This window comes from Akebia trifoliata, chromosome 8 (genome assembly GCF_017979445.1).
Source record: "Akebia trifoliata isolate Shusen 1 chromosome 8, ASM1797944v1, whole genome shotgun sequence".
NCBI classification, from domain to species: Eukaryota; Viridiplantae; Streptophyta; class Magnoliopsida; order Ranunculales; family Lardizabalaceae; genus Akebia; species Akebia trifoliata.
The window spans coordinates 3,472,229-3,485,646 of NC_141382.1; the positions used below are offsets into that span (position 1 = coordinate 3,472,229).

The following is a 13,418-nucleotide window of genomic DNA, read 5'->3' on the forward strand; positions in this document are numbered from 1 at the left end:
AACGAACCCTTAAGTATCCTTAAAAATACGCTATTAAGCTATACAGCCTATTCTATCATAACATATCGAGTCATCTACCATGGCTTTCAAGCATGAAACCTTCTTAGCACTACTAGCTGTGTTTGCCATTCTCAAATTTGCAACTGCAGGGGACCCTGACATCACCACTGACTTTACACTCCCCTCAAATGTCACTGCAGTCGACGCCAACTTCTTCACCAACACTGCCTTACGGATCCTTGTTGGGGCAGACCCACCCACTACATTTGAGGTCTTGAAAACTAGCTTGGCTGAATTCCCGGCTCTTGATGGCCAGAGTGTTTCCTATGCTGTGCTACAATATCCAATGGGCACCATTAATCCTCCTCACACTCATCCCCGCTCCGCTGAGCTACTTTTCCTCCTTGGTGGTTCTCTTGAAGTGGGCTTCGTCGACACGGATAAAAAGCTCTATACACAAACACTCCAAGCAGGTGACATGTTTGTGTTCCCTAAGGGGCTCGTTCACTACCAGTACAATGCAGATGCTAAGAACTTTGCCGTTGCAGTCTCCGCCTTCGGTAGTGCAAATGCTGGAACAGTGTCGGTTCCCAACTCTGTCTTTACCACAGGCATTGATGACACCATCTTAGCTATGTCATTCAAGACTGATGTTGCCACCATTCAAGCGATCAAGGCCGGACTTGCAATCAAAGCCTAAAATTAAAGCTCCTCACTATTTCATCTCACAGTTGTTCCTTCAGCTTATCTATGTTGTGGATTTATTTTCCTTTCACTTGAAGTGAATAATAATCTTTTACTCTATCAAGGGTATCTGTGTTAGCTTTCAAAAATAATAATCTAGTCTTTGCTCACCTTTTTAATGGATTATTGAATTTTTCTTGCCTTTATCCAAGATGTACTAATAATAAAGTTCATCTATTAACACAATCATTGGTGATGGTTCCAATCATTTTAGCCTAGTTATTGCATGTTTAATACTAATTTTATGTGTTTCTTCTACTCCAGAAAAAACACAGAGATAAATTATCACAAGTCAAGTTGATCATATTTCATAATTTTTGGATGGTTGAATTATGCCGGTGGAAGATCCAGAGAAATTACATAACCAGGGATGGGTTTTTTTATTTTTTTTTATTTACAGAAATGGGTATCTACCCATTTTCATGAATAGTATTTTAACGAATATCATGTATTTATATTGAATAACATTATTGTAATTTGTGATGTTTGTTGCGTTAATTATTTTATGAAAAAAGATGATGAGGAATGGAGCAACACAATTGGTTGTTGCCAATACACATGAAATGGACAGCCTCTTAATGGTGTCCATGAACCCGAGAAATATACAAGGCTCTCCACTGTGTGACATGTAACTCGTGGGCTCATGTGATCTATCCCGAACCTTGCGACCAAAACTTATTTTCCCATGAACCCCAATTCAATTGAAGTGCTTATATGGAGTCAATTGCATAAGAATTGGGATTGCATCACCGATGCCAAATAAGTATGATCAATTGTGCCAAGCAGAACCTAAGTGACTCAATCTTGGTTTTCTCTTTTTTGTAGAATAGTTAAGTAGCTTCCACACCTTAATGCACTTGTTTTCATATCCACAACAACAATAGCTACTATGTGGGTGGTGTGAAGGGTTTTCCACCATTTGAGGTGGCAATATAAGTGCAATACAGACACTGTAACGGTTATGATCCAGAAAAAAGGCTTTTCTAGCTTGTCACGTAAAAGGTTGGGGTGTTGGTTTTGAGTAGTCCATGCATGTCAGTTACATGAAGAACTTCCCTTCGACGAAGTTAATAATTTGTCGAGACAACCATTAGGATAAAACACATATCCCAAGAATAAGTAAATTCCTTGTCGGGATTTTTTAAATTTTCCATGGGTTACCTGTTACCTGATCCCAACCCTTTCTTATTTATTTAAAAAATGCATGCATGTAAGACTTATGCAAGGTGCCTAGAGGCTTTCGATGCTTATAGTATTTAAAAACACTATTATAGATAACTTAGCTTGGCCAATGAACATGTATAGTTCCAAGGTTAAGGGAATTTTAAGCTTTGTGTTAAAGGTTGTACACAAGGTAGCCAACTATAGGTTGAAGTTTACTAGGCTTGTTTGTATATTTCCTTCTTGGACCCAATTGGTGTTGTGGACGTGCAATGGCTGTTACTTAGCTCATGCTTGTCTCTTCTTTGGTTTGGTATGCATGCCTCATAGCTTATTGCTTCTTTTTTCGAGTCGTGTTGGAGTGACCTCAGGATTGAACCTTATATTGCACATCTTGGAGTGAAAGTGGATAGTAACCATATATGCTTTTTCACTCATATCTCGAGGAAAGCATCTATGATTCCCATACACTTTCACGTCAAGGTGTACAATGTGAGGTCACTTCAGCATTATCCTTTTTTTCCGCCTAAATCTGAACCACATCATGGACCCCAGAGAGTTGATGTGTTATTTTGCCAACATGACAGTCCACACAACCCCACCACCGATCTTAACAAGCCAGTCGACTAGCTTCACTCAATATTGACTATCTAGAAGATCAAAATAGCCTTAACATCATTACTAAATGACAACACATACACTTCCAAATTAATTTATATACAAACATTAACTTATGTGTTTAAATTTAAATACATTAGATGCGGGGCAGTATTTTACTTCGTGACTCTAGTTTCCAACTAAACCTGCCAAGCTAAATGCAAAGAGGCTTAAAAGAATTGTTCAATGATCACAAACTAAACAAAAAGAGGGTTAATTACTAGTTTACTTTATTACAACACATAGACTTTGATGTTCACCCAATCTTGAAACTTGCGGGTGTAAACATCTGAAACTTCGATTACTATGAAACAAGCTTGAAAAAAGGTCTAGGCCATTTCATAAAAAAGAATACAAACTGGCTCATAGGTTGGCCCCATGAACATAAAAAATTTAGGGGAACCCATTTGTTGGAAAATTTAGGTGAGCTTGGCTTCTCATCTAGCTCTTTTTCTTTGATCATAGTCAGAGGAAAGCCTTCTGGCCCAAAGACTTTCATTGGGTGACCATGAAATTGGGAACCCAGCAATTGCACACCATCTTAGGTTCAATAGGGCAGCAGCAAAATTTTCCCCAGAATCCCTAAAGATCTTTATTATCCGTAAGTCAGCTTTGGAGTCTTCTGCGAGGATAAAATCATCCTCAAACTCTTGCCTCTTTTCTTGAAGAATGTTGTCGTCCTCAGATATCATTCGCATACTAAGAACCTGCAATGCCTCCATGGCCGTGCTGAGAAAACTGCTGTCAACGTACGTGGAGAACACATAAGAACAGGTTGATGGATCGGGCTGGATTTTCTCTTGGTGCATTCGCTCTACAATAAGCTCGATTATGTCAATTCGGCCCTGAAAGAATCAAGTCAGCATAGAGGGTCAACCATCAAACAGAACTTAAAGGTTGGTCAGTCTAAATTACTAGCAGACACATGCATAGAATGACATGAGTCTCAGAAGTGTAAAATGGGTTATTGTAGTATGCCCTAATGTTCTACTGAATAGTTATGTTTATTTCCAAAAGAGTTGTGCTAGAATAACATTGAATTTGACATCGATTCACACATTGCTGACGTGGATGTGTGTATGGAGTCAAAGATGCTTTTCACTCATATCTCGATGAAAGCATCTATGACTCCGTACACACATCCACATCAGGAATGTGTCAATCGATGTCAATTTCAATTTTACTTGAGTATTTTCCTTTCCAAAATAATATACAGAGATACGAGTACCTTCAGAGATGCCTCTAGAAGAATGGTGTTAAATAACAGCACATCTAACTGAATCCCTTCCATGCTCACTTGATCCAAAAGATGCAATGCTTCATCAAAATCTTCATTTGCCAACACAATCTGAGGAAAAAGAAAAAACATTTTGTCTCGATAAGCAACACAATTCCATTAATCAGGAAATGGGGATACAAAGAAAAAAGGAAACCAAAACAGAGGTTGAGAGGAGCACCAAGTGGCAACCCAAAGATTAGGAATAAAGAAAATTAAAGGAAAAACACGCACACGCACACACACACACACACACAAAATAACAGAATCCAATCTAAAAGGTAAAATCATCATAATATGGGCAAAACATTAAATTCGGTAGGCAGAAAATAAACGGCTCCAAAACTACGTGATTTATTCCAACAATATTAAGTACAGATCCATTATCTCATGTCACAATAGATAGAATGTTTAACAAATTAAACTCAAAGAAAGTGGTAGAATGTTGGTCTAAGAGTTAAGAGTTGGAAAAAAACTCCTATTAGATACATAAGCCTCAAAATGGTTCTATACCAAAGAATCTTGAGAAGAATACCTTTATGAGAGCAGTATAAGTACATGTCTGCGGACAAAAACCATCACGCAGCATCATAGAAACAAGTGCACAAGCAGATCTGAAACATCTTATAATACTGCAGCAATCAATCATGATATTGTATGTTGCAGCATCCGGTGGCAAATCAAACAATTTCATTCTTTTGAAAACTTCTATGGCCATGTGACTCTGCATTGGATGACAAAGGGATGGATAGTCAAGTAGCACTCCATAAATAATAAAAAAGTGCCAAATATATATATATATATATGGACAAAGAAAATGAGAAAAATGTTTAGCTTCATTATTGAAAACACTTACTTCCTTAGCCTCAACAAGTGAATGCATTACGGTATTGTAGATAGCTGTTCCTGGATCACTGTTTGTGCGAAAGAAATGGTTTTCTGCTACACCAAAATACTGGATTACCTCTCTAGTCATGCCCTCAGCTCCAAGAGCTTTCAGCTGAAAGAAAACCAAATATAAGATAAATGTTATTTTCCAGTGTACTCAAAAGCCAGAATTGTACCAACATCTTAAGAAATTTGAAACATGGTGGCTATGAGCTACCATAATTTTTCTATTTATTAATGTTATTTATTTAAATATATTATATTATGAATTTACAAATTTCATTATGCGAGGCTTATGCCTTATGCCCTATGCCTCAGCATCTGAAACATTGGATGAATTAATTCACAAATTGAATGAACAAAAGTGTCTAGTGACCAATGAGCACATACACCTACTATTTTCTCTCATTTGAGGGGGTTAGGGATCCACTATCAATCTTTTGGACTAAAATATATGATATCAGCTATTACCAAAGGAAATAAAAAGATATATAAACAAACAAAGACAAATATTCTAGACGTTAACTTAACATTATTTTTTTACACACCAGTACAAAACTGGGATAGAAGCAGGGGGCGGATTTACAGTGAGGGCACTTGCCCCCACAAGAATTTTCAAAGTCTATTGATTAGTGAGCTCACGGCGGATAAAAAAATCTGCCACTATTGCCCCCACCCAAAAAAATAAAAAATATTCCACTCTTAGTTGCCCCCACAACCATTTTTATTTCATTCTTAGTGGTCCCCACAAAAAAATTTCTACTCTTGGTTGCCCCCACATGGGCAAAATACTGGCTCCACCCCTGGATAGAAGATGATAATATGAAAAAGAGGATTACCAAATTCAGCATGGACATATGACTGTGCTGAACTCCATTTTGCATCATATCCACTTCTATTGCATTTATCCTTTTTGCAGTATCTACCTGTGACAACATATTCCCCTCCTCATAAGGGGCATTCACATTGCCAAACAAGGAAAAAAGCAGCTCATATGTCCTAATATCTGACTTGAGCTTCAACTGCTTTATTTTAGCAAATACCCGTACTGCACGTTCAGGTTGATCCTGCAACATGACAATAGTTCAAGAATTCCATCATCATAGAAAAACAAGTAGTAGAACGGGAACCTAAAGTCAGGTGTCGTCATTACTAAAATAATTTGTTGGAATTAATTTTTGAATGAAGTTGAAGCATAATCAGTAAAACTAATTCCATCTTGGTTTTTATTTGGTAGATCTCTACAAATTAATGACTCTTAGGCTTGCTTTTGAACCACTTCTATTGTACCATCAAACAAACAAGGCCTACTTCTTGAACTGAAAGGAAAGGATCAAAACTCATTTTGAATTGTTCTTGGCAGATTCCTTTTCTTTCTAATTATTAAAAAAAACTAAAAAAAAGACTGTTGAAGCTAATATAACACAGTTAAAGGAGATAATGATGATAAGGAATCTCAAGTTTTAGAAGCAAATGTTTACCATAACATCACACGCAGCAAGTAATGCATTAAAGGGGTGAACATATGGATGTTCAACCATTTGTTCCAGCAGAGCCTCGGCTAAGTCCAGTTCTAAAATTTTGCTGCAACCTATGGAAAGGGTTGCAAGAGTGGCATTATAAGGCTTCAAATTCATGTCTCCCATTGCTTTTAGCTGCCAAAACATGAAAATAAGTTTGGTCGAAAAGAATATGGCTTCTAAAAAACAGAAATAAAAAAGCCATTTACGCAAGAAAATAGTCGTATTTGCAAACTGAAGAGAATGCAAAAGAATTTAGATATTGATATTCTATGCGAAAACTGCAATCCATCAAGACAACTCACCACTTTCATGCCATCAATAACACCTCTCTCAGAAACAACAGCTCTGATGAAGCCATCATATGTGTGGCTAGATGGTTCCAACCCAAGATTGCACATCTACATTAACAGGAACCTAAACTTAGTGAACCATATGATGGAAAACTAAATAAAATATAATGAAAGTGCATATAAAAATAACTAGTAAAGCATACAAGTCAACAGGATGAACATAGCCTCAACTGTACATAGGGACAGGAAGTGTAAAGAGACTTGAAAATACTGTGAGTCTGTATCATTTTCAAACCCAATGCCGTAATTCTCACGAGGTATAAGCAGAGAACTTGATAAATTTTAGAAGGAAAAATATCTCCTCTACTGCACACAGTAAAATGTTTATCTCATTGAACTGTCACCATGTTCAGTGTAAATATTTAGATTATTGCCAAATAAATTTTTTTTTTTTTTGATAAGTTGAGATATACACATATACTAGAGTTTGCCCGTGACATAGATATAGAAATTGATAAGTTGAGATATATTGGGGTTTAGGGGGCGGAAGAGGAAAAACAATAAATTTGGAAGGGTATTATTGGAAAAAAAAAAGGAAAAGAGGAAAAACAATATAGAACAGTTGTAGGGGAGTTTTTGGAAAGGGGTAGAAGAGAAAAAGACGATAAAGTTGAGGGTGTTCTTAGAAAGGAGAAGAAGAGAGAAGACAAAAGAGGAGGGAGAATCATCCTCAAGATACATTGTTTATGGGGTATATCAGTTTAAAATGTAACAAGATCCTAGAAAACATAAGAGGACTTTTTTAAGTGAGTGTATGAAAACTACCTGTAGCAACAGCTGCTCAGCCAGCTCACAGTTTCTAGACTGTGCACATGCATGTATCACATCACTGAAAGACCATCTTAAGACTTTCATAATTGGTATGGTTTCAATATCTTTTCTTAGCCTGTTAAAGCCGCCACTCTGAAGTTCTAAACCCAAAGCACTGCCCTGATTAGCCACAGAAGACAAACTTCTACAACCTTTATCTGCCTCAACCAGCGAACTGTCAAGACAATTGTACATGTCATAGGGCACTTGGTGTGTCTTATTAGATGTATCGACGTGGCTGTCTCTTAGAATTCCTTCTGTTCTTGTCGAACCATCTTCAAATAGAGAATGAGGCGGACGGTTTCCATTGCCCTTCATGCAACATCTCTTAATTCCAAATTCACTATTTGAAGGAATGGGAATATCCAATCTTGAAGAACAAATTTTTCCTCCAGAAGATCTTTTAATAGAGGCACTTCTCTGGAAAGCCAAAGCCACCATATGTTGTAAAGCTTCACAAGCAGATACCAGATCTCCTAATCTTGTAAACGACCAAATAAATTTTCGAAGTGAAATAATGCTTGGGTTATAGAATTTGGTCAATTCTTTCCAGATTTCATGGACTGCAGACAGGTTTTGCTGCCAAACTGCAAGCTACAAATGAAGTAAAATAAAACTGGCATTAGAATATGCATGTATATTGCAGAATTAATCAAAACTCAAACATAAGACTCATCCAAAACTGAAATTGCTTTCCACAATATTAATCTAGTTTTACTATAAATGAAACAACAAAACAAGACCAACAAAGGAAAAAAGACTAATGCTAAGAAAACTTGTAAGGGAACCAAAAGAAAGATAACTGAAATGAATGAAGTGCCTTCAGTGGTGCAATAACAAGAAGCTAGGCCTCTGAGCACCACAAACCTTGACAAGCTCCCAGTATGTTACTTCAGATTTCCCCATCAGTCGGCTCTCCATTAAGCCCAAACAATTGTTGGCATGAGCCATGCTTCGCATTTGAGCACAACCATTCAAGAAAACATTATACATGGGCAGCACAGAATCAGTACGATGGTTTTCCCCAAGAAAAGTCAGCCAATTGAATGCCTGGAAGAAGAAAAAAAAAAAGATAATTTGTTGGTAAAGACATGAATAATTTAGTTCCAACTACAGTTCAACCAAAATAGTGCAGAATTTACAACTGCTGGACCAATATTGGTGAACATGACAGTGCCCAACCAAACAACAACAATAATAACATGTTTAAATATCATTTGTGCTCTATCCAGATAGAGGTTTATTCATCTGAAAATAGCAAAGGATCCAATTTGTCCCATCAAGTCACTCAACAGAGACCACCAGAGGAAATGATCATATTCTTACATTATTTTATATAAGTACGTTCTTACAATTATTAAAACGAAAAAAAGGTAACCAAAGCAAAAGCAACGACATCAACTTGTTTACATATAGAATTAAAAACAATCAATTGATCACTGATTAAATGTGATTAAATTAAATGTGATTAAATGTCCACAGAATACAAACCCCCCCCCCCCCCAAAAAAAAAAAAAAGAGGTGCTTCATATGTCATGGATTACAATATTTGGTGGATTTCACATAGAGGGAGGCACATAAACATCACATTTTGAGCTCTCTAAAGCTAGCAAGTGCCTTAGATATGGTCAACTAGATCTACCGGATAACAAAAGAAGTGCATGCTACATCAAAAGCAGAGTGATGCATATATGACAGAACCGAGAATTAAAAATAAAACCAAGTAGGATGGAGCATAAAATAAAGGTGCCACTCCATTTCAAGGTTGTCAAGGGATAGCCTTGAGATTTGAACCTGGTCAAGGGTGTGAACCTAATGATAGCTCATATAAAGTTCGTTAAATGGCTGGGCAATGGAGTTCCTCACTACAAAGCCAAAGTAGTATTTACTACCACCCTCCCACTCTCCCCCAATCTTACCTCCTATATTTTCAAATTGATGGGATGCCCACCAGACCAAGGTCTTCTCTCATAGAATAATAAGAAAGAACCTAAATGCCTTTTTCTTCAACCCATATAACAAAAAACCATAGATTTCTTTCCCCAAAAAACCAATCATCTCCAATCTTCAACCTCTATGATAAATAACTTTAATATATTGAACCTCACCTTCAATCCCTTGTTTTCAACATGGCCTTAGTCCCTTATAAAAAACCCTCACTCTCACTTTTTATGTCCAAAATCCCAGAATCCTCTATTTAAAAAATCCTATATTGTTCTTGAGGACACCTTGTTCTTTTATTAATAAAATTTCAGTTATAAAAATAAAAAAAAATACAAAAAAAAAAATTGTTCTTGAGGTGAAGGTTTAAGTAGATAGAATCTTAAGGTTGAAGAGGACAATAATTCTTTTTAAACGTTGAAGTAGATAGAATCTCAAGATTAGGGTAAAAATTTTTATCCAATAGGTTGAAGATGGCTTTTTTTTATGAAGGTAAAGCAAAGATTTTATCAATAAGGGAAAAACAAGGTTAAAAAAAAAACAAGCAAAGGTGGTCAAGGCAGCCACCACACAAGAAAAACCAAAAGCAAAAGAAGGCAAGCAAACCAACAAAAGCCTCGAACTCAGTCTACATATAAACCATCCCATCTGTACACAAAATCCTCAAAGATGGCTGGTCTTGGGAAGAAAAAACCTAAGGTTTTCTTTGGTTAAAAAGTTGAAAACGAAGGCACACATTTAGTCATTCATAGTCTATTAGAGAAGATCAAGGTCAAAGGGGGTATGTCATCAGTTTGAGACCTTAGGGGGATATCACAAAAACTCACCAAAATGTGGATGGATATGTCAAACTCAACCCAGAAAAAATTCTAGTTTGGTATGGGTTCATTGTATTCCACAAAACATGTTCATTGTTCAACATAGTAGGAATGAATCTAGTAACACATGTTCAGACTAAGAGGTCATGCTATAATCATGATTGGGTTGCTTTTCATGGTTATTATCTTAAATACCATTACCAGTAAACAGAAGCCGAGAATGAAAGAAAGCCATAAAAAAGAGTTTCAAATAACAGATAAAGACAAAAGGTTGGAATGGTATACCTCATTAAGATAGCCTCCCTTCGTGAGAGATTGAATGATAAACATACAACATCTCTTGTTCAAACCTATCTCTTTTTCTTCCATAATTCTCCAAGTCTCCATGACAAACTGCACAAGAAAGAGTCATCTGCAAAAATGCAACATTCAAAGAACATCCTCTTATCTAATAAACACTAGGGAACATAAAATAAGCTGAACAGGCAAACCATCCTCCCACACATAGTGGATGTAAGGACCCATGGGTCCTAACTACCAACAAGGAGATTATCCTGGCCAAAAGTTACAATTTCTAAAATGACCCTAAGCATCCAATCCAAATGAATATTTTCTAACTATCCAAATGAATGCAACAGATTTACTTTTTAGCATCATCCAAGTTGGTTAATTAAAAAAAAGAGAGAGAATGGGTCAATTAGGCCTTGAGATTCCCCGAAAGGACTAGCCAATTTGTTCACAATCTCCAGCATTTTCACCGGCAACCGATCTATTTCACAAATCAAAACATGTTCCAGGGAGAAAAAAAAAAAAACACAAACAATGGAGAGTGTAAGACTTACTCTTTTTCCTTGTTTTTTATTATAAAAAAAAAAAAAAAAACAGGCAAAATCATCAAAATCCCAAAAAGTTGGGATGGTTGAACGAATTTGGTTATTTCATTCAATTTGTACAAAGGGATATTCCTTCTAACAAAAGTTATATTGGTCTTTGATGCCCATAACAAATCATCTCATTCGAATTTCCCTTAACTTATCACCTCCTGGTGTGACTCCTATATTTGATGAATGTATTCACTTCTAATTTTATCTTTCTTAATTTTTCCACTGACCCATCTCAACATCTCATATCTCTTACACTACGAACATGTTATTTCTTGATTGCCCACATTCAATTTCATAAAACATAACCAGTGTTACAATTGTCACATAACATTTTCCTTTTAATTTGATCCGAATGCATCAGCACATATCACACCAGAAGCACACCCCACTTCCACCATCCAGCTCTAATTCTATAGGGAACATGCTTATCAACCTCTACATTTTTATGGATAACAGAAGCAAGGAAATGGAAATTGCTTTGAAGTGTTTCCTATACATCAATTTGTACTAGCCCTAGCTTATGTGTGTAACAAAAGTTGCAGTCTGTATTAACGTATTCTAAAGCACCTGAGAATTAGGCCTTGAGGTTCATCTCACATAAAAGCCTTGAGACTTTAACGTAAGGGACATTTTCCCCAAAATCTTATGCCTTTCTCAAAGAGACATTGAAGAAAACTTATGCCTTAGAGGACATGTATGCCTTTTGGCACCTATTGATCCTTACCCCAAGGATTTGGGATAAGGCTTTGTTGTTGTTGTACAACATTTAATTAACATAAAGGTCCATACTATTGGTCCTAATCTCGACAAGCATTAGTCAATTTGCAACTCCATCAATCATTGGATCTTCATTCTTTTACTTTTTCTTTAAATTATTTTTTCTCTCGTTCTTTTTTTTTTATGCAAAACCTACTCTACATCTTCATCTAATCTTAAAGTGTCGCTATAGTTTCTTAGTTAGAGTCATTGCTACACTTAAGTATTGTGTTTTTTGTTTAAGTAATTAAAACTTTGGAAGAGTTAAACAATGGGTATGGTACAATTTTAATTTAGTTTCAAGGAATTTATAATTTGGTATTGTGTTTTTTATTTCTGTTTTATGTTTTTATTATTTATTTTTTTATATTATGTGAAAATAATCTGATTCGAGATGACCATCATAATATAGTATAAAAGAAACTTAGCCTCCTTTTATTTGAATTTGTGTTATTCACTTATATATATTTGTATTTATCTTTTTAAAAACGCATGCCTATAAAGCTTATCTTGAGGCTTTGGCTAGTGAGAAGTATCACCTTACCTCTTAGCATTTAAAAACACTGCTCCATATACTTGCTCTTGATCCTAACTTTCTTGTAGTTGACTTAATACAACCTAGATTGACAATGTAGGATCACATTAAAACTCAATGTTGATCAATAATTTCGAGAAGTTATTATGCTTACCAACGGATCCGGTGATCTTGCACAATAATCGAGTATATAAGTAAAGTCATCAACTCCTAAAGAATCATTCCGCTGACTGAGATTCAAAAGCAGATTGGAAGCTCTGTCTCTTTCCCCTAAATGAAGGGCGTTAACGATTTGTACCTGCATTGACGTTGCTGCAACAGATTCTGCTCCAATGCTAAAATGTCTGATACCTGCAACCGTAAGGAGGCATCATAAACCTTGTAAAGTACTTGAACACTTAAGAACATTGATAATTGAATTAAAAAATCACAAAAAATAAAATAAAAATAAAAATAAAAACCTTTCGAATTCGAAAAGGTTCGTGAGGATTTGGATCCATCGAAAGCATTCTTCTTCCCCTGAAAAAAAATTAATAATTGACTTAAAAAACGTGAAAATTTCAAGTATTGATCATTAAAAATTAAACCTTTATACTGAAATTAAATAGAATTCTGTTGGGAAAAAAAAATTATGCAAAGCGTTTATTTTTTTTTTTTAATTATCTATTAACAACTTCTTCCTCCCCTGAAAAAATTAATAATTGAATTAAAAAATTGAAACTTTCAAGTCATAATCAGTAAAAATTTAATATTTTTACTGAAACTAAATAGAATTGCAAAAAATATGCGAAGTGTGCTTTTTTTTTATTGTGTGTGTGTGAATAAAATGTACCTTTTTGTGTGATTTAGCTCTACAAAACGACTCTGCAAATAAACGAAGATGAGCCCTCGACCTGCAAAACGATATATGCATGCTTTGGATTTTATTCTGAGCGAAGATTGCAGAGAAACCCAAATATGGGTTGAGTTTGGTGTTTGTGCCCTAATGGCCAATGTAGGAGAGTGTTTTTTGATGTTTCAACCCTCGTACCACTACGAGAGTGTATCTCAAATTGTTAGCAACCGATTTGACTCG

At 35.8% G+C, this 13,418-nt stretch overlaps 2 protein-coding genes across 10 annotated transcripts; one reads left to right on the forward strand and one right to left on the reverse strand.

Moving 5' to 3' along the window:
- Positions 1–70: 70 nt before the first annotated feature.
- On the forward strand, positions 71–700 carry LOC147395512 (germin-like protein 9-3). Its single transcript, XM_086452704.1, has one exon. It carries the CDS (start codon positions 80–82, stop codon positions 698–700), a length of 621 nt encoding a protein of 206 aa, XP_086308830.1. The 5' UTR covers positions 71–79.
- A 2,060-nt stretch (positions 701–2,760) lies between these two features.
- On the reverse strand, positions 2,761–13,397 carry LOC147395513 (pentatricopeptide repeat-containing protein At1g76280-like). Of its 9 annotated transcripts, none has more exons than XM_086450603.1 (14): positions 12,805–12,830; positions 12,642–12,694; positions 12,498–12,553; positions 12,353–12,426; positions 10,454–10,561; positions 8,277–8,459; positions 7,365–8,003; positions 6,552–6,647; positions 6,208–6,381; positions 5,566–5,793; positions 4,695–4,838; positions 4,374–4,562; positions 3,791–3,910; positions 2,761–3,407 (listed from the first exon to the last, which is right to left on the reverse strand). In XM_086450603.1, exons 5-14 carry the CDS (start codon positions 10,553–10,555, stop codon positions 3,000–3,002), a joined length of 2,283 nt encoding a protein of 760 aa, XP_086306729.1. In that variant the 5' UTR covers positions 10,556–10,561; positions 12,353–12,426; positions 12,498–12,553; positions 12,642–12,694; positions 12,805–12,830; the 3' UTR covers positions 2,761–2,999. The 9 variants fall into 9 exon arrangements, with proteins under 9 accessions (XP_086306729.1, XP_086306726.1, XP_086306722.1 ...); XM_086450600.1 differs by having other exon boundaries at positions 10,454–10,580; positions 12,805–12,828; XM_086450596.1 differs by lacking the exons at positions 12,353–12,426; positions 12,498–12,553 and adding an exon at positions 13,176–13,397 and having other exon boundaries at positions 12,805–12,862.
- Positions 13,398–13,418: the final 21 nt, after the last annotated feature.